This window comes from Equus asinus, chromosome 2, assembly GCF_041296235.1.
Source record: "Equus asinus isolate D_3611 breed Donkey chromosome 2, EquAss-T2T_v2, whole genome shotgun sequence".
Taxonomy (NCBI): domain Eukaryota; kingdom Metazoa; phylum Chordata; class Mammalia; order Perissodactyla; family Equidae; genus Equus; species Equus asinus.
Genome location: NC_091791.1, coordinates 30574333 through 30596192, shown reverse-complemented (window position 1 = coordinate 30596192; position 21860 = coordinate 30574333). Strand labels below are relative to the sequence as shown.

The 21860-nt window shown below is 36.5% G+C and overlaps 1 protein-coding gene across 3 annotated transcripts in view; it reads right to left on the bottom strand.

The window, feature by feature from the left end:
- HPSE2 (heparanase 2 (inactive)) overlaps positions 1-21860 on the bottom strand; it is a 602725-nt gene that overhangs the window by 536651 nt on the left and 44214 nt on the right. For all 3 annotated transcript variants that reach the window (XM_044752780.2, XM_070485653.1, XM_070485651.1), the window contains exon 3: positions 2450-2611. In XM_044752780.2, coding sequence (XP_044608715.1) covers positions 2450-2611 — 162 coding nt within the window. The remainder of the gene's footprint in view (positions 1-2449; positions 2612-21860) is intronic.

The window sequence follows — 21860 nt, the reverse complement described above, 5'->3', positions numbered from 1 at the left end:
TCATTTTTAACATGCTTTTAACCATCTAACATTTCAATCACTTTACAAATTTCTTACTATACTGATTTTTCAGTCACTTTATAAATTTTTTTCCTATACTGTGAACTTAGGTGTCCAAGGCCAGGAAACAAATATAATACACTGCTACCCATATACATGAACTGGGGAGAAGAGCTGAGGCGGGGGCAGAGGTATGCAAAAGTGATCTCTTTCTGAGATTTTGAAGGCCCAATTTCCTCATCCTGTTCCCACATAAATACTTTCATTGCAGATATTTCAAACATTATGCCATAGTTATATAAAATAAGTGGAACATCACCAAACAGAAATCCTAGAGTAGGTGTTCTAAAAATGTTGGTAAAGAAAGTCACTTCATTTGAGAGGTCTCTGCCCCTTCAACCTCACCCTCCTTACCAATACACATTCATCACCGAAAAGGGAAATATTTACAAAAGTTAGTTTAGTTATGTTTAAATATTATGTTTAGCTGTCTGGAGACCATGTTCTCAAAATTTATACAAGAAATCAAGGATTAAACTTCATAACAATTAGAAAACCACACTGTGTAAAATCAAAGACTTAGTTAAAGGACATTAAAATAGTTTTACCATTGGTGCTAAATTGAAATGACTCCATCTCTTCCCAACACCTGGAAACAAAACCTTTTGAACTTTCATATAAACACACCCAGGCACACCAAATGCTCTGTCTGCGGCAAGGTACCACCTCTGCACAGGCATTTGGGTGAAAAATGTGGAAAATGCCTGAGGACTCTTTGAAGCAGCTTGGGAGAAGTGAGAGCAGGAAAGAGGCTCTTCTCTCGAGTAAGTTTGTTTAGTGGAAAGTAAGCAAGTTGTCAGGGTAAAAGTTGACAATGTTGATTCCAACAGTTTGAACTGCGGATAAACATCCAAAGGGATTATGTTACTGAGAATTAGAAAAGATTCCATTGAACTCAACAGAACACTTGTGTTTTCAAAGATAATATGCCTTCAAGCCACACTCTGGATCCACAGTTTAGGGTTAGAATTACCCTAAGCCCTTTCTATGCCACATTAAAGAACATGGGGTCTGACCTCTTTAATATGTGCCTAAAAATATTAGAATAAGGATGAAATAAAAATATTTCATTTCCAATAACTGAATTGAAAAATGCTAAATACATGTACATTTGAGGTAGACTGAAGAAATTTGGAGAAAAATCTATGTTCTTCCCAAATATCTAAACTTAAACATAGTTTCACTAACCAGTTTAGGGAAATACATGCATACATAATTGGCCAAAAATTACTTTTAAGTTTTGCCTCCTAATGACATATCAAAGAGCAAAAAATAGGGCCTATACTTATGAAATTCATAATCCTCTTCTCTGCTCACCAAAGCCACATTTAAATCTGGCTTTCATCTCATTCTGTTGGGTTTTCCACCAGGTACAAGATGAAAAGTTGGAGGAGTCTTATGCTTTTTCAAAAGCAAAACAATCTAGTTGCCACTCAGCAATTCCTGCTGAGATACCAGGAGGCCCGTAAAAAAGTTAAAATTTTCCTCACTTGGAGTTTACCAAACTGTGTGTGAGATGTTCATAGCCTGTCAGATAGTCAATCTTTTTATTTTTTAAATAATCATAAACAAGGGTAAACAAACACTTTTGATTTGTTAAAGTTTATTTGGATCAACGTAATGCAGGTCTGCTTTGCATGCCCTCAAGAAAACGGAGGTAACTTGCACTGCTCCTCCTAGTTCATCTCAAGTCCTTCATGATTCTCACATTAGAGTCTATTAGAATCTTTTCCAAAGCTTGACAAAGGCATGCAACTCACATGCTTTTTACCAGCAAAGTTTGCAGGCAGCCCTGCAAAAAGTTGTTTCTCCTTGGAGCTCTGACACACATTCACTTCCCTCCTAGAACCAAGGATGTAAGGGAGTATGACTCAGTTGCATAGCCTCTTTGCTCTTAAAAAGAAAATAAAATTCCCCAGATATTTTCAAACTCCACCAGGAATAGAACATTCTCAGCTCTGCCTGTGGATCATTATCTCTTTTACATTTCATCTTTATATTCACTGGGTTCACAGAAAGGACATACGCAGAAAGAAAAAATAGCTGCTTCTTAGACACCAAATTTAGTAATTCTTTCAAATCTACTGGAACATATCTAAAAAGTCATATTTTTATAAGGCTTCCTTCAGTTTTCATAGGTTCCATCTTCTGAGAACACACATGCTGAATCACCCATAACCTCAAGCCAAAATACATCTGCAAACTACGAGAAATATTTTACAGGAAGACAAGAGCCACCACAATTAAAAAAGAGATATAATGGGTGGAGACAGACAGATGCAGGCTCATCTGGATCCTACTCTAGTGTCGTCCAAGCATCAAGATGCTAACTGATGAAGGCCATCAATCTATGGTGCTCCACGATTTCAGCCAATTCCAATAGCCTTACCTGTTAATATGAGATTACTATAAGTATTGGAGAATTGCTCCTTTAGAAGAACCAGATGCATCTGAGCTGCCTTCTCCCGTTGGAGCTCCAGCATAACATCAGGGTGCTGGGCAATCTTGCAGCCTTTCTGTTTATCCAAGGCAACATCACTTCGAACAATGTCTACAGAAAGAAAAAAAGAAGGCAGGCAGCAAAAACAAAAACAAAACAAAAAACCATACACACATCAAAGTCTTGTTTCACCCAAAATGACAGAATTTATAAACTACCAACATTTTCATCGGAATGAAGAGATTCAGAAGTAATAAACCTGAAGGGTCTCCAACTCCATGATACATCTTGCAAGTTCCTCTGATCATTTCCAAATTTTTTGGAGATTTCTGTTCCTTAGCTTTCTCTGACCTCATTTAAGATTCTCATTCCTCTATTCCCCTTCTTAGCTCACTTCCAGGACTCATTTACTTCCTAGGGCCTTTTCTTAACATCTTTTACCATTCTCCATGGGGAAAAATAATACACCTTTGTCTGAATACCAGTGACTCTGAAAGTCATTTCCTCTACTTCAGGCTATAGGACCAGGTTATAGCTCCAGCATGTGTATTCAGGATACTTGGCCTATTTTCAAAGTTACCACCCAGCCAGCCCATTCAGCTCAAATTGGGGCTGCCATTCTGTAGGTTAGCTGCTTAGAATTTCTCCTGGTATTTTTCATGTACCTCTGGATACATTCTGATTCAGTAATCTCTCCTTCAATCTAGAAGTATTTTGTGGATCACTGAAGACACCAAGAGTAGAGTTAGAGTCACTTTGCAGATCTGCCTCTTTCCTAATTATTTGAGTGATAGACTGCTTTTTATATTGTAGTATAATTTTCACTCAGCGAAATGTATTCTCCAGAAAACAATCTTCCTCAAAAAAAAAACACGTTCATCTAGAATGCTCCCCACTTAGCAAGGAGCTTTCATGTCCTGAAATTATTTGTTTATTTTTACAAATTAAAACACAATTCAGCTGATTATATATAAAAACAGGATACTATCAGCAGCAATTAGGATAACAATTCTAGAAACTTCCAAGTTTTACATAGCAAACTGAAAAATTTTAGGAGAAAATACTAAAATATGACTGCTTGCTACTGTTGACACCAATGGCTTTGGAAGGGAAAAACTAATGCCCCTGTTGATGGTACCAATAGGAAAGATTTGACTCTTTAAGCAATGCTCAATGACACCTAGGAGAAAATAGGGTATGTGACATGAAGAGTGTAACATTCTAGACAGATAACTTTCAAATCCATCAATGGAGCCCTAAAAGAAAAGCCCAAATATACATACAAACCCGTAACAATGAGGGTTAGGATGTATAGTACACAAAGACCAGCCAGATATGGAAATGGCCCTCACTTATTCTTAATGAAAACAGGGGAGCTGCTTGGAAATAACGCAGTATTTATGCCTAAACATATTTATACCAATTTCTAGAATGTGGACAATAAAGTGAACTCATTTAACAGAAGTAGCTAACTAATCTCATAAATTTTCTGATGCTTCAATACAAAATTAGAATAAATTAATTCAAGGATACACTCTAGTTTTTAAGACCATCCACTAGAAGGCAAGAGGAATAATAAATAGTTTACATTTATTTAAATTACACTCTATAAAAAACTTTTAAATTACACTGTATCATTGAATTTTTCCAACAATCCTCTCAAAGCATACAGCAGACATTGTTGACTAGCTGACCCAAACCCTAAACACAATCCCTTCTCCTTTGCCTTCCTCTACTGACTGACAAGCTAAAATATTCAATTTCCCAGCATTCCTTGAAGCAAGGGGTAGCCATGTAACATGTATCTGGCCAATGAGCTACAGGCCATCCCCTAGGGGGATTTCCCCTGTCAAATTAAAAGACAAAGCCTCACTAAGAGAAAGTTGTTTCCTTCAGTCTTTTAGTCCTTCCTATTCTTCATGCCTGAAACATAAATATGAGGCCTGGAGGTATAGTAGCCATTTTGTGACAATGAGTCAAGAAGCAAGAGGGCAAAGTATTACTACACTCTAAGGATAGTGAAGAGAAAGATGGAAAGAGCCTTAGTCCCCAATGTCTTTACTGAGCTACCACAGCTACCACACTTGTGCTAGACTGCCCATCTCTTGATTTCTTATGTGAGACAAATGCATCATTTGCAAAAGCCATTAATAGTTACCTATTTTTGAAATCCTAATCTGTTTTTCTAATGCCAAATGATAAAAAAAAAAAAATATTGGGGGCCAGCCCCGTGACCGAGTGGTTAAGTTCACACGCTCTGCTTCGGTGGTCCAGGATTTTGCTCCTTCGGATCCTCGGCATGAACACAGCACCGCTGGTGAGGCCATGGTGAGGTGGCGTTCCACATGCCACAACTAGAAGCACCCACAACTAAAATATATAACTATGTCCTGGGGGGATTTGGTGAGAAAAAGCAGAAGAAAAAAAAATAAGATTGGCAACAGTTGTTAACTTAGGTGCCAATCTTTGAGAAAATAAAATTATTATCTCTATTGTATATATGAGGTCCACAAACCTTAAGTGACGTGCTCAAGTTCACATAGCCTCTCTAAGCCTCAATTTCTTCATCTCTTGTTATCGTGAAGATATGTAGGGGCCAGCCCAGTGGCGCAGCGGTTAAGTTCACATGTTCCACTTTGGCGGCCCAGGGTTCGCCAGTTCAGATCCCAGGTGCAAAAAGTATGACTGCTTGTCAGGCCACACTGTGGCAGGCATCTTACATATAAAGTAGAGGAAGATGGGCACGGATGTTAGCTCACGGCCAGTGTTCCTCAGCAAAAGGAGGAGGATTGGCAGCAGATGTTACCTCAGGGCTAATCTTCCTCAAAAAAAAAAGATATGTAAAGGACTAGCACTATGCATGCCACATAATAAGAGCTCCATAAAGGGTAGCTATTATTATTTTTGTTATTAGTATCCAACCTGTGGTATTACATTTATTTCCAGCTGCAACAGTCTCAGCAGGATACTAACTGTCTAGAGTGCATCCAAGGAAAAGTATAAAGATAGGAAATAATTTTTATTTTTTTAAATAGTTGACAATATTGAAAGTGTTGAACCTAGCAAAGAAAAAACTAAAGAAGACTTGCTTTCATACAGAAGAGATAACTGACTTATTCTGTGTAAATCCAGAAAGCCAAACATTATGGGAATAACCAAAAGACATACCATTTAGTTCAACATGAGAAAACTACCAGAAGCTATCAAATAAGGAAAAGAGCTACTTGAGGATGGAGTGAATTTTCCAGTCCTGGAGGTATTCCAGCACAGACTGGGTGACACATACACAATAAATGATTCCAGTATAGGCTTTAAAACCTGCCAGGTATAGGGTTAGGCTGTATCACCTATAATATAACAGATAGTTAAAGGCACAGGTTTTGAATCCAAACAGATACAAGTTCAGATCCCCACTCTACTACTTACTATATGACATCTCTTGGACAAATCACTAAAGCTCTTAATGCCTTCCCTAGTTTTTAAAAATGAGAAAACTTAATAGCATATTTGTGATGAGCTTACACAGTGATAGGGACATATTAGGCATTTAACAAGTGCTGGTTGTTTCAGTGGTTGCTAATAATAATTATAATAATATCAGAAAGTTATTATTAAAGGATATTATTATTCCTTTAGGTCATTTTTAACTCAAGAATTTTATGGCTCTACAAAAACATATGCTTTTCTTGTGTTCTTTGCCAGCCATAAGAGAAAGAATAAAGACTCAAAGCCAGAAGACTTAGATATGAATTTCAACTAATTTACCAAATAACCACGAAACCATAGACTAAAAACTTAACATCCTTGTGCTTCACTTTTTTCCTGGTCTACCAAACTGAGAAGTTGATGGTGTGGATGATCTCTAAATCTCTACTCTTTCCCTACTAGCACTCCCCTCCTTGCTGATATTCTTGGTTGTTAAATGATCAAAGTGGTTCCAAATATCAAGCTATCCGTATGTCAACTCCTCACCTCCCCTATGATCTTTACCCTGATATATAGTTCAAGGATGCCAAAAGACCCAACACATACCCTGAGGGAGGTACCAAGCGAGAGAACATCTCGTACCAAAGTTGATACCCTGATGTCAAGTCATTGCCCATCATTATTTCTGGACACATGAGCATGGCAGTGTTTGTATTTTTGTTCTTTCTTCTTTCTGCTACATGTCTTTCTCCATGCTTCAACCATTAGTAACCCACAGTGCCGGTAGCCTAAGGTTGCAGTTCTGGTTGGGGCAAGCAGCAGACTGGCAGACCAGCCAAAAATTTTAATAGGGAGTCCTAGAATTTTCAAAGACATAAAAATGAGCTATGTAAGTTTTCCACATATCCTTGGCTGACTAGGAGGCTATGTGCACATGCAGGGGAAACTCAATATAGGAAAAGTTCTTCACACAAAACTGGCTAACCGGGAGACTGTACACAAACACAGGGGACACCCAAGAGGCTGTGAGGAAAGTAAAAGGCAAGGCAGACTTAAAAACTGCCGCAAAACTAAATATTCCTACCAATCCTCACAGAAATCTACCAGCAGAGTGTAGAAGCCTTAATGACTCAAAGAATTTGAAATACACATTCTGAACAATCATTGGCTGATCACTAAGCTGTGAAGACTCAGAGGTAAACTTTAGGAAGCCAAGCTAAAAAAGTTTCTTAAATAATTTTAAAAACTGAGAAGAAATATCAGTGACAGCACAAGATAGAAAAATTAAGTCCAAGTAATTTATTTTTTAAAAAGTAAAAACAACAACAATTCTCACGGGGAAAAAATAAGATTACAGATTGGCTACAATATAACTAAAATGTCCAGTTTCCAACAAAAAATTACAAGTCATGCAAAAAACAGGAAAGTGTGACCCATATCAAGAAAAAAAGTAGTCAACAGAACTAAATATACGTGATCCCAGAAGCCAAAGACTTCAAAGCAGAGATTATAAATATGTTTTAAAAACTTAAAAGGGAGTAGGCCTGGTGATGTAGTGGTTAAGTTTGCACACTCTGCTTTGGTGGCCCAGGGCTTGCCAGTTCAGATCCTGGACATGGACCTACACACTGCTCACTAAGCCATGCTGTAGTGGTGTCCCACATACAAAATAGAGGAAGATTGGCACAGATGTTAGTTCAGGGACAATCTCCCTCACCAAAAAAAATAATAATAAAATAAATCATGTTTAAATAATTAAAGAAAAACTTGACAATGACTCAATAAATAGGAGACTGAAATAAACAGAAACTTTTCTTTAAAAAAACAACCAAACGGATATTTTTGAGTTGAAAACTACAGTAACTGAAATGAAAAATGCACTAGAAAGGCTTAACAGCAGATCAGAAAGGGGAGGAGAAAAAATTAAAGAATATGAAGACAGATGTACAGAAATGACCTAACTTGAAAAACAGAGAAAAGAAAGATCAAGGAAAAATGAGCACAGCCTCAGAGATTTATGGAATAAAATGAAACAATACAACAGATGGGTAATGGGAATCTCAGAAGGAGAAGAGAAAGAGAGAAAAGGCAGAAAATTATTTGAAAAAATTATGGTCAAAAACATGCCAAATTTGATTTAATCATAAAATCATTAATCCATGGATCCAAGAAGAGCAACAAATTCCAAGTAGGATCATTACAAAGAGATCTACACCTAAACACATAGTAAAACTGTTGAAAGATCAAGATAAAAAGACTATCTTAAAAGCAAGAGGAAAAATACTCATCTGGTAAAGGGTACCAGCAATATAATTAATGGTTGACTTCTAATCCAGAACAATGAAGGCCAGAAAGCAATGCAATGACATGTTCAGAACCAAAAAAAAAAATTCAGATAACCAAGAATTCTATATACAGCAAAGCTATCATTCAAAAATGAAGGCAAAATAAAGAAATTTCCATATTAAAAAAGACTAAATTTGCTGCTAGCATATCTGCAATATAAGAAATACAAAAGGAAGTCCTTCAGGCTGAAAGAAAAAGATCCAAGATAGTAATTCAAATACACAGAAAGAAATGAAACATATCAGAAATGATAAATATGTATGTAAATATAAAAGATGTTTTATACTTTTTTAAATACATAAGATTATATAAAAAGGAAAATATGCTATAGTTATAACATAAATACTTAGACCAAAATTAGCACACTAGAGGGAATATGCAAATGAGCTGTATTGGAGTACAGTTGCTATAATTTATCAAAATGAAGTTAGTCTTAACCTAAATTTGACTGTCATAAGTTAAGAAGCATAGTGTAATCCCTGGAGCAACCACTAAGAAAATAACTGAAAATAATATAACATAAAAATCAGAAGGGAAATTAAATAAGTAATCTAAAAAAGAATCTAAAAAATTTGTTTAACAGAAAGATGGCAATAACTATAAGAAATATGGAAAACATCAAAATGGCAGATAAATTCAACCATATCAATAACTGCATTAAATCCAAATGGACTAAAAGCTCTAATCAAAGATACAGATAGTCAGATTGAGTTTAAAAAAGCAAGATCCAAACATATGTTGTTGAAAAGAGACACATTTTAGATTTAAAGACACAAATAGGTAGAAAATAAGAGAATGGAAAAAGATATATCATGAAAACAATAACCATAAGAGAGCAGACATGACTATATTCATCATAGACAAAATCTTTTTTAAGACAAGAAATATTACTAGAGACAAACAGGGACAATTCACGGTAATGAAAAGGTGAATAAATCAGGAAGATATAACAACTATAAATGTATATGCACCTAACAAGTGAGTTCAAAAATACATGAAGCAAAATCTGACTAAACTGAAAGTGGAATTCAACAATTAAAGTTGGAGATTTCAATACGTCACTCAATATTTGATGGAACTAGACAGAAAGTCCGTGAAAGTATTGAAGATGTGAAAAATACTATCTACCAACTCGACCTACTGACATTTATAGAAAACACCGAACATAGGCAGAATACACATACTTTCCAAGCACACATGAAACACAACCAGAACAGTCCTATGCTAGGCCATAAAATAAATCTCATAAACTTAAAAAAAAATTTAAGTCAAAGTATGTTCTCTGACAACTAGAATTAAATTAAGAATCCATAACAGAAAGATCTCTAGAAAATCCCCAAATATTAAGAAACTAAACAACACACTTCTAAATAACCTATGGGTCAAAGAAATTACAAGGGAAATTAGGAAATTAGAAAATGGTTTGAACTGAATGAAAATGGAAATACGAGATATCAAAATTTATGGTACAGAGCCTAATCTAACCACAAAGAAATGTCTGACAAACCCACATTAAGAGAACTTCTACAAAATAACTGTCCTGTAATCTTCAAAATTGTCAAGGCCATGAAAGTCAAGGAAAGACTAAGAAACTGTTCCCGGGGCCAGCCTGGTGGCGCAGCAGTTAAGTGTGCACGTTCCACTTCGGTGGCCTGGGGTTCGCCAGTTCGGATCCTGGGTACGGACACGGCACTACTTGACAAGCCATGCTGTGGTAGGCGTCCCACATATAAAGTAGAGGAAGATGGGCACAAATGTTAGCTCAGGGCCAGTCTTCCTCAGCAAAAAGAGGAGGATTGGTAGCAGTTAGCTCAGGGCTAATCTTCCTCAAAAGAAAACAAGAAAATGAAAAGACAAGCCATAGACTGAGAGAAAATATTTGAAAATCATATATATAATAAAAGAAAACTTTTACAACTTAATAAAAAGACAAACAACCCAATTAAAAAATGGGCAAAATATCTGAATAGACATTTCACAAAGGAAGATATACGAAAGCTTACACATACATGAAAAGATGCACATCATTAGTCATTAGTCAAATGCAAACTAAAACCACAATGAGGTGCTATGCCCACTAGAATGGCTACAATCCAAAAGATTGACAATACCAAGTATTAGCAAGGATGTAGAGAAACAGGAGCCTCATACGTTGCTAGTGAAAATGTAAAATGGTACAGCTACTTGGGAAAACACTTTAGCAGTTTCTTAAAAAGATAAACAGAAACTTACTGTATGACCCAACAAATCCACTCCTAGGAATCTACCTAAGAGAAATGAAAGCATATGTTCACACGAAGACTTGTACTTGAATACTCAGAGTGGTATTGTGCATAACAGCCAAAACTGGAAACAACCCAAATGTTCATAAACTGGTAAATGGATAAACAAAATGTGGTCAATCCATACAACAGACTACTACTCAGCAAAAAAAAGGAAACAAACTACCAATAAATGCTAGACTTGGATAACCTCAACAACATAAAAGCTGGACATGAAAAGACTGTTCATTGTATGACTCCATTTATTAAAATTTCTAGAAAAGGCAATTAAACTGATAGAGACAGAAAGCTGTCAGTGGTTTCCTGAGGCTGGTATGGGAGCAAGGATTGATGGCAAACAGGCACGAGAATGTTCTAAAATTGGATTGTGATGTTGGTTGTACAACTCTATATTCACAGAAATTATATACTTATAATGAGTGAATTTTATGGCATGGAAATTATAGCTCAAAAAATTGTTAAAAAGTAACAAAAATAATACAATGTTCACAGAAGCATTATTCACAACAACCAAAAGGTAAAAGCAACCAACGTGTCCCTCAATGGATAAACAAACAAAATGTGGTATATACATACAATGGAATATCATTCAACCTTAAAAGGAAGGAAACTCTGACACATGCTACAACATGGATGAACCTTGAGGACATTACACTAAGTGAAATAATCCAGTCACAAAAAAGACAAATACTACATGATTCCATTTGTGTGAGGTACCTAAGGTGGTCAAATTTATAGAGATAGAAAGTAGAATTGTGGTTGCCATGGGGCAGGGAAGAAAAGAAAATGGCAAGTTATTTTTTAATGGGTACAGAGGTACAGTTTTGCAAGATAAAAGAGTTCTGAAAATGGATGATGGTAATTGTTGCACAACAATGTGAATGTACTTAATACCATTTAATCATACACTTAAATATGGTTAAGATGATAAGTTTTGTTATGTGCATTTTACCACAATCAGAAATTCTTTAAAGTAATAAAAATATATAAAAATAACCAGAAATACAGAGCTTCTCAAAAATTAAAACAAAATATGAATGAATCCCCTTAAAATTTTGAGACTGCAATGCCATTGTTACATAGTCTATGTTTGGTTTTCTCTGTAGATTATATGAGATTAGATATGACAACTTTGATATAATTTTGTATACTGCGATTGCAGTATCAGCTCCAGAAGAATGAGGTACAGGTCTGAGAGAATGCTTTGCCTGTCCTCAAACTGACCAAGGATGAGACTAGAGCCACTCCCTTCCCTCCTGGCTTCAATGCAGGTGCTCCAACAGCCACAAGAAAAGAAGGATCTGGACCACTCCACAGACCCTTGAAAGAGGTTCACAGACCTAGAAGCGCATCTGTCCTAAGAGCCTATAGGCCCAAGCCAAAGTACTCATCACCTAATCTCTCCTCCCTTCAACTGGATTGTCCTTTATTTCGCTGATTTAGTCAACCACACATTGCCTTAATCTCTGATGCCTGTCTCTTTTATTCCTCTTTTTCTCTCCCTTTCCCTTCAAGTCACCAAGTTTATCAACTTTGGCTTCAAAATGTCCCTTAGAGTTGCCTCCTTCTTTCAATTCCAATTAATACTATGTAACTTATATCTGGATAAGTAAAATTGTGCAGGCCAGCATCTACAAATCCAGACTCATGGCTATCCTAGGCATTCAGCATATCACTTTTAGAAAAAAATCCTTCCTTTTTATATTGGCTTCATTTAAAATGTTTCAAACAGAGAAATGTGCAAAGAATATCCACCCACACTCACGTACCCTCACTCAGCTCTACCCTTTCATAACATTTTGACATATTTGCTCTAGATTTGTTTAAAGAAATAAAATAGTTCAGAAATACTTGAAGCCCTCTGCTTACCTCTCTACAATGACATTCTCTGTCCCCTCTCCACCCTCAGAAAGATAACCACCATTCTAAATCCTACAAGTAATATATAGCTCTATGTATGTATGTATGTGCATATATGCTTTTATTATAAACATTAAACACATATATTATTAGTATACATTCTCTACAGCCAAGGGACAATTATAAAAACTAAGAAATCAACATTGGTACAAATACTATTAACTAATCCTCAGACTTTATTAGATTTCACAAGTTTCTCTATTAGTACCCTGTTTGTAGTCCAGAACCTGATCCAGAATTCCACACTGCATTAGTTTCCATGTCTCCTTAATCTCCTCTAAACTGTGACAGTCCCTCAGTTTTTCCTTGTCTTTCATGACTTTGACACGTTTGAACAGTGCTGGTCAGATACTAATCAGGTTCAAGTAGACTGTCCCTAAATTTGTGTTGGCTGAAGTTTTTTCATAGTTGGAATAAGTTACCGATTTGGGAGAGGGACACCACAAAGGTATTCTCAGGTCTTATTAATGATGATGTTAACCTTGATCCCTTGGTTAAGGTTGTTTCTGACACATTTCTCCACTGTGAAGTTAGTATTTTGCCTTTGTAATTAATGAATATTTTGCAGGAGCCACTTTGAGGCTATGTAATACTGCATTTTTCTGTAAACTTCTACCCATTAATTTTAGCATTCATCAGTGGATCTTGCCTATAGTAATAATTATTCTGATATTCTAATGGTAATTTTCTGTTTTCTCATTCCTTCTACATTTACTAATTGGAATTCTTCTTTAAGGAAGAGATGCCCTTTGTCCATTTATTTATTCAACCATTGTTTATATCAGCATGGACTTGTAAACATTTATTTCATTCTTTAAGTCATCATATTTATTTATTTTATTGCATAAGTTGTTCCAGCTTTGGCCATTGAGAGCTTTTCCAGGTCAGCTTCTTTGTCTTATTGACATACTCCCATCATTTTTTTTTAAAGCATTTCCTTACTTCCTAATATCACAAATGTTCCAAGATTATCTTGCATTTTTCCTGCCCCAGTCCTGGAATCATACACTTCTCCAGGGAGCCCTGGTTCCTTTTGTTGGAGAATGGTATTTAAAAATCAAGATCTGGGCACAACATGTGCTCACTGCTACAGGCATGTGACCACTTTGTGAAACGAGTAAGAGAAACATCAACTAAACTGGAGTCAGGAAGGCCTGTAAGAGGTGTTTTCATGCCCTAGCATACATAATCAATTACTCCAAATAGGAAGAGACATACTCTTGCATCGTCCACAGGAAGTAAAACTACTTTACTACTGAAGGAAGCCTTCTCTACCCACCGGGCAACAGCCCAGCCAACGAGAACCCTCTGCCGTCCTGAACTGTTACTATCCCCTAACGGACCTTCACTTAGAACAGCCCCTCCCTACTTGCCCTTTTTCTCTATAAAAGCAAGCTGCTCTCCTCTGTTTTCTGGATTTGCCTATGATTTGCCATAACACGCACATCCTGAATTGCAAGTCTTTTGGCTATTCCCAAATAAACTCATTCTGGGGTAAAATAACAGACAAATTTGCCTTTTAAGTTGACAATTTCTAGGCCCTCTTAGTAGGCAGAGCTAGGAAATGTGTATGTATATAGTAACTGATACATATACACCCTGTACTTGTATATTTATTTCTGTACCTATCTGTGTGTCTTTTCACATATTAGTTCATATTGATGAATCCAACTCCAATCTAATACCAAAGGGTTCATTCTAGCATTCCCATTTGCTTATTTGTAATTTCTTTCTCTGACAGTGAGAAACCTGCTTGTCATCAACAACAATATATTTACCTGCTTGTTCAGCAGTAGTATACATGCAGTTTCAGAATTGTTAATCCTATGAGAAAGAAATTTACCAACTACAGTATAGCATTTTTGTTCAGTTCTTTTTTCATTAGCCTTACAATATCCAGTCAAAATAAAGCTGCTTAGGTCAGCTCCTTTCTTCTCCAAGCCTTCAGTGTGGTTGTGTCATTCACTGGAATACAGTTAAGATCCATTTGTAAAATTTACATTCCATTTTTGGTTTCCCCAACAATCCAGTTGATTTTTTTAAATTTGAAGACAGTAAAATTCACTCTTTGTGGTATTCACTCTATGAGTTTTTACAATTGCATAGAATCAAGTATCCACTAGCATATTACTACTCAAAACATCTTGATCACTCAAGAAACTCCCTCATACTACTTCTTCATTATCCATCCCTCCCTCCATTCTCACCCCAGGGCAAACACTGACCTGTTATTTTTTGGTTTGGGGATTTTCCCCTATAGCTTTTGTCTTTTTCAGAAAGTCATATCAATGGAATGATACAATATGTGGCCTTTGGGACATGGCTTCATTCACTTAGCAAAATGCATTTAGGATTCATCCACATTGTTGTGAATCAATAGTTCATTCCTCTTTATTGCTGAATAGTGTTTCATTGAATGGATGTACCATAGTTTGTTTACCCACTCACCCACTGAAGGAAATCTGTGTTGTTTCCAGTTTTTGGCAATGAATAAAGCTTCTATAAACATTCACATACAGGATTTTCTGTGAACATAAGTTGTCAACTGACTTGGGTAAATTCCAAGGAACGAGACTACAGAGTCATATGATAAATGTACATTTAGCTTCATAGGAAAGTGCCAAACTCTTTCCTAGAGTGGCTGTACTAATTTGCATTCTCACCAGCAATGTATGAGAGTTCTGTTTGCTCCACATCCTTAACAGCACTTGGTATGGTCAGTTTTGTTTGTTAGATAATCTAATAGATTTGTAGTGGTATCTCATTGCAGTTTTAATCTCATTCCCTAACGACAATGATGTTGAACATATTTTCATATACTTATTTTCCATCCAAATATCTTTTCTGGTAAAGTGTCTGTTAATATCTTTTGTCAATTTCTTATTCAGTTATTTATTTTCTATTGTTTTTAATTTTAAGAGTTCTTTATAAGTTCTGGATACAAATCTTTTATCAGGTTTTTTATTTTGAAAATATTTGTTCCCAGTCTGTGGCTTCACTTCTTCATTTTCTTCACGGCATCTTTCACAAGCAGAAGTTTTAAATCCTGATTAAGTCCAATTTATCAATTTTTTTCTTCAATGGATCATAATTTTGATATTGTATCTAAAAACATTTTGCCAATTCCAAGGCCACACAAATTTCTCCTACATTTTCTTCTAGAAGTATTACAATCTTCATTTTATATTTAGGTAAACGATCAATTTTGAGTTAATGTTGTATAAAGTGTGAGGTATGGATCAAGGTTCATTTTTTCACATAGAAATTTCCAATTGTTCCAGTGCCATTTGTTGAAAAGACTTCCCTTCTCCATTGAATTTTCTTTGCACTTCTGTCAAAAATCAGTTGACAATATTTGTGTGCATCTATTTCTAAGCTCTCTATTCTGTTCCATCGATCTGTATGTTTATCCTTTACCAACACCATCCTGCCTTGATTACTGAAGCTTTATAGTAAGTCTTGAAATCAGGTAATGTGAGTCTTACAACTTTGTTCTTTTTCAGAATTGTTCTGCCAATTCCAGTTCCTTTGTGGGAAAAAAAAAGTTTTCTGTAATTTTGGTTGGGATTGAGTTGAATCTGTAGATCACACATTAGGGAGAACTGAAGTCTTAACAATATTGAGTCTTCTAATCCATGAACATGTTATATAGCTCTCTTCATTTATTTGATTTCTTTCACCACAGTTTTTGCAGTTTTCAGCATAAATATTCTGCATACATTTTGTTAGATTTATATCTTTTGGTGCTATTGTAAATGGTATTTTTTTGTAAATTTCAAATTCCAGTGTTCATTAAATATATAGAAAGTAAATATATAGAAATATGGTTTGCTTTTGTATATTAACCTGGTATCCTGCAGCCTTGATAAACTCATTATTAGTTCTGGGAACTTTCTTATAGATTCTTTGGGATTACTAATGTAGATTATTGTGTTATCTGCAAATAGAGACAGTTTTATGTCTATCTTTCCAATCCGCATGCCTTTTATTTCATTGTTTTGCCTTATTGTACTGGCTAGGGCTTCAAGTATGATGTTCAATAGTAGTGGTGAGAGTGAACATTCTTGCCTTCTTCTCAGTCTTTGATGGATAGTGTTCAGTCTTTCATCATTAAGAATGATGTTACTATAGCATTTTTATAGATGCTTTTTATCAGGTTAGGAAAGTTCCTTACTCTTCCTAGTTTGCTGAGAGTTTTTATCATGTATGGATATTAAATTTTTTCAAATGCTTTCTCTGCAACTATTGAGATGATCAACCTGTTAAGTAAGTTACACATACACACATACATACACACACACACACACACACACACACACATATAGCTTGTAGGAGTTTGACCTGCACTGAATTTATAAATTAATTTGGAGATTATTTCAAGATATTTAGTCTTCCTATCCATGACATTATGAATGGCCATGTAGGTCTTCTTTTATGTGTTTTTCAATAAAGTTTTACAATGTCTTCTACTAAAATTTGGTTCAACGTTTCTCAGGGGCTCGCCCCGTGGCCAATGGTTAAGTTTGCACTCCGCTTCGGCAGCCTGGGGTTTCACTGGTTCGGATCCTCAGCATGGACATGGCATGGCTCATCAGGCCATGCTGAGGTGCTGTCCCACATAGCACAACCAGAGGCATTCACAACTAGAATACACAACTAAGTACTGAGGGGTTTGGGAGAGAAGAAGAAAAAGATCGGCACCAAATATTTAGCTCAGGTGCCAATCTTTAAAAAAAAAAAAAATTCTTGGCTTTATTCACAGGTACTACACTTTTTGTTGATTTTATAAATGGTATCATTTTTATAATATGTTCTAAATTTTTGTGCCTACTTTACAAAAATGCAACTGGTTTTACTATATAGAGTTTGAGTCCAGCAATCTTGCCAAACTATTATTTCTAACCATTTGTGACTAGATGTTCATGAATTCGCTATACAATCATATATCTGCTAATAAAAACAAGTTTGTTTCTTCCTTCTTAATTCTTATATATTTTATCGATTTTACTTTTCTTATTTGTTGGAAGACATAGGACTCTTGCATTTCTGCTTATCTCACAATCAGTGACACTGGCTGCCTTTGTTCCAGATTATCTTTGCAAAGATGTTTATATATTGAACAGTCTTAGAAAACAGAGATAGAACCTCCCTCCACAGCAAAGGGCAGACATGCGTAATGTCCAATAAAATAAAGATAATATTTCCCTTCAGAACAAAGGTCAGGCCTGTTTACTTCTCATAAAAGACTCAGGTTCTCTAACTCAGGGCTCCCTCCTGTAATACAACCATTGCATGTGCAAGTATCACCTAGCACTCTTCCTGTTGTCCTATGGGAACTGAGACTCGGGAAAACAGTGCAAAAAATTTGCTGATACTCTGGCCACTGCTATTGCTGTAAAAAATAAACTCCTTTGTGTCTGACACAGGAGTCTTATATCTTCTGCCAGCATCCATGAAATTCTGGCAGGCTACCTTGTAGCTTGCAAGTAGGGTAAAATCTCGTCCTTCACAGTTCTCAACATTAGTGTGAGGGTTAGAACCTCCAGTACGAAGCTGACCTGCAGGCATTATTGGCTTCTTCCTAATTTTAAAGGAATGCTTCTAACATTTCACCGTTAACCATAATAATTGATTTAAATTCTTGGTGGATACTCTTTTTCAGATTATGGGGAGTGGTTAAAAAAATTCCTAACCCATTTACCTTGGGAAACTCTGTTGCCTTAGTGGCCTAAGAGAGTTGTTATAGTTTTCAAAAGTGGTTCTCCTTAGAATCAAAAATAGGGAAGGGATCCTTAAAAGAGAGCTATTGGAATTTCAGGTAAGACAGCTCTTCACTATGTTCTGCCCTACAAGACACTCGACATTCTTGGCCCCCACCAACCAGATACTGGTAGCATCCCTAGTCTCAATGATTGAAAATCCTCCAATATTTTCAAATGTTCTCTAGAGCAGGGGTTGGCATACTTTTTCTATAAGGAGCCAGGCAGTACATATTTTTGGTTTTATGGGCCATACAGACTTCATTGCAACTACTCAACTCTGCTGCTGTAATGCAAAAGCAGCCATAGACAATATATGGGCACGGCTGTGTTCCAATAAAATTTAACAAAGACAGGTGGAGCCAGATTTGGCCTACAGGCTGCACTTTGCTGACTTCTGCTCTAGACGGACCCATAGGGATAAAATACCCTAAAATTCACAGATTAAAAAACTGGGGCCAGAGATGAAGTGATTTGCCCAAGATTGCACAGCATTTTGTACCAAGCAATGATTAGAACGCAGGCCTCTAACTGCTGATACTCTTCCCACCACTCAGCAGAATAAATGACACCCTGGCAGAATCTGCCTCAGCAAGTATTTTTATCCATTTCTACTAAATATATGCAAATATATATGGATACTTGGCAGATGTCCATGAATATTCAACTCTGCTTCAGCTCCCTCCTCTGTGGTCTGCAGTATTTCTCCAGTATTACATCATTCCCAGATGAAGACACCATTGTTCCGGCGTAAGAATGTTCATGAAAACATGTGCTACAATTGGGTTGGAAGCTGAACCCAGCAGCACAGCCTTCCCACAACAACTCAGCATAAATCATTCACCTGCTAAATATTTCTAAAGCTATCCTCACAGTATTGACCACAGCCCTAATTTTTTCATCTCTACACCAGGACTCATATCCAATCCACCTGAAGTCTATTTTCAAGTGAACATCCCTGAAGTACTGGATCTAATTCTAATCTATACAAAGTATCAGAATGTATCACATCTACTTCATTTCTTTCATCTGCAATTGCTGAGATTCCATCCACAAAGATATTTTGTTTGACGTGACTGATTCTTCACAAAAGCGCTAAATAAACTGCCTCATGGACAATCTGTGTAATCATAAGTAGCTGCAGCAGTGATACACACAGCTTGATGTAAAAGCATTAGTTCTTAGAAGAGTAGCTTAGACCAGAACAGCTACATAAGCAGCTTGGTCAAAACCAAGACATTTGCTGGTTCACTCAGTGTATCTGGGGCCATTTTAACCCAGACTTGGGATTCACACATTGAGAACATTGGACTTGTGAAGTAACGGGTTCTTCCAACTCTAAGATTTAGCTAGTCTAAATTCAGAAAAAAGAGAGAATGGTACAGCCTGGAGAAATCCTCATGGAAGATGAACTCAGCCTTGAAGAATAGAGAGAATTTAGATGTGGAAAGAGAATACAGTGATGCATGAAGAAATCAATGGAGCTCTGCACCAATGGGCTCCTCTCTATCTACCTCCTCACATACAAACAGTAAAAACCACTGAGAAGCTCTATGGTTATCCCAACTTCAATAAGCCCCTGAAGACACAACCTTCTAAGAAATGGCTTAGAAGTTACTGCACCAAAGCAGCAGTCATGAATGCCAACTAGAGCTAATGGTCTGGTATATTTGGTCACTGAACAGCAATAATCTTAGATAGCAATTTCTGCTGCAATCTGATGTATTCAAATTTTTTGAAGGTAAATGAACGACAGGCAAGGACAGGAGCCAACAATTACACTTAATACATGCTTTTTGATGAAGAAGAGAAGAAATGTTTAGGCACTGGATTTGACTCAATAGCCCTTGCCTTCATTTTGTGCCTGAAAAAACTAACTTAGCTTCTTTGACAGGTGATTTCCCCCATGGTATGGGTAGATTGGCTGGTACTAGAATGTTTATATCCCTGGCATATCACCACATAGGTATAAGTTCTCCAAAGGGTAATGTGTAATCCAAAGCTGCTAAATGTCAAAGTCAACCAGAAAACAAAACAGAATTCTAAAGAAATTAAAACAAAGGTTTAGACATCTGAACTTCTGATAAGAATTTGTCAAGCATAATCAGTTGCTTGCCTAACTTGGAAGCAAACCAAATTTCCTCATGTGGATGGCTTTGGAGCCTCCTAGTGGCAGCCTCAAGGGACCTACAGAACTAGGAGTCCTGGAAAGAACCAGGCTTTCAAGAGAGCGTGTTAGTTATGTGTGCTGGTGATTAATTCAAACAAAGTTGTCAGGTCCTACAAGGCACTCAACACACTATATTGGACACTAGGAATGCAAAGATGAATACATGTTGGTCCCTAACCACATGGAGTTCACAGCCTACTCTGGAAACAAGTAAGAACAGAAATAACTCCAAAAAAATGTGGCAAGCACTTATAACCTGCATAAGCAGGTAAAGGGGATTAAGTCAGGATATATTAAAGGGGGTCATCTTAGCCAAGTCTTTACTAAAAGATAAGTAGCAGTCTATCTGATGGAGAATCTAAATACATTATATATTTTCATGAGTTTGCTAACTCTGCTTCCTGTTTGGAATATTCCCTCTCCCATATCATATTTAGAATACTAAGACTAGAGTACAGTAGGGTGAGAATAAACCGGGAAAAACAGCTGGGAGCAAAATTACAAGTGCCTTATGGCTTGAGCTTTATCTTCCAGGCTCTGAAGAGATGTCAGAAGCTCTGAATCAGACAAGTGATCTACTGAAGGCTAGCCGCAAGAATAATTCTGATAGCAGCACGATGAACATACTGGGAGAGCTAGGGAACAGAGACACCCATTAATCTGTCATAACAGTCAAGGAGAGAGGTAAGAAGCTGGCAGCACAGCAGTAGCAAGAAAGAAGATTCCAGAGTTAAGGACAAGCATACCTGACAGCCTAACAAATACGAGAGATTAGGCTCAAAAAAGAATCAAAGATATTCAAAGTTTTCCTTAAGAAACAAGGTAGGAAATGATGCCATTAACCAAGGTAGGGAACACAGGAGAAGTCGAAGGGATGAGTAACAATATGGAATTTCAGTAAATTTTATTTGGGGTACAAATTAGACCTGGGATTTGTTTAAGAAACAGTAGGAAGGGTCTGCAAAACTCATAATGCTGAAAAAAATTATATTATAGCCATCTCAAAATAACAAGAGTTATAACCACTATTAAAATATCAATTATCGTTAGCTCTTAGTGACATAGGAAAAGGAATAATTACTTCCATTTTCATAAATAATACCCTGAAATTGATCCAGTCTCAGAAGTCTACCTTCTCATTAGACAATGAAAATTTTCTAACAAAGGTGAACATCTTGTTCCCCTTACTTTTGTCCCCTTTGGCTTATCCAAAAGTACCTAACCTTTCAGGAATACCCAGAGTTCCATCTTTGCCTTAAAGTCTTATCTCATTCTTTCAGAGCTTATGTGTGTACTAATATAACAGATTAACATATCTGTACTCTCACAGCACTTAGAATAGATTGTATTCTACTACAGTGTCCTTTATGAATTGCTGGAGTTTTAAAGAAATTTAGTTGTGTTTCCCCAACTATATTTAAGTTCCTTAAGCAGTAAAGCATGGGCCTACTTCTGCT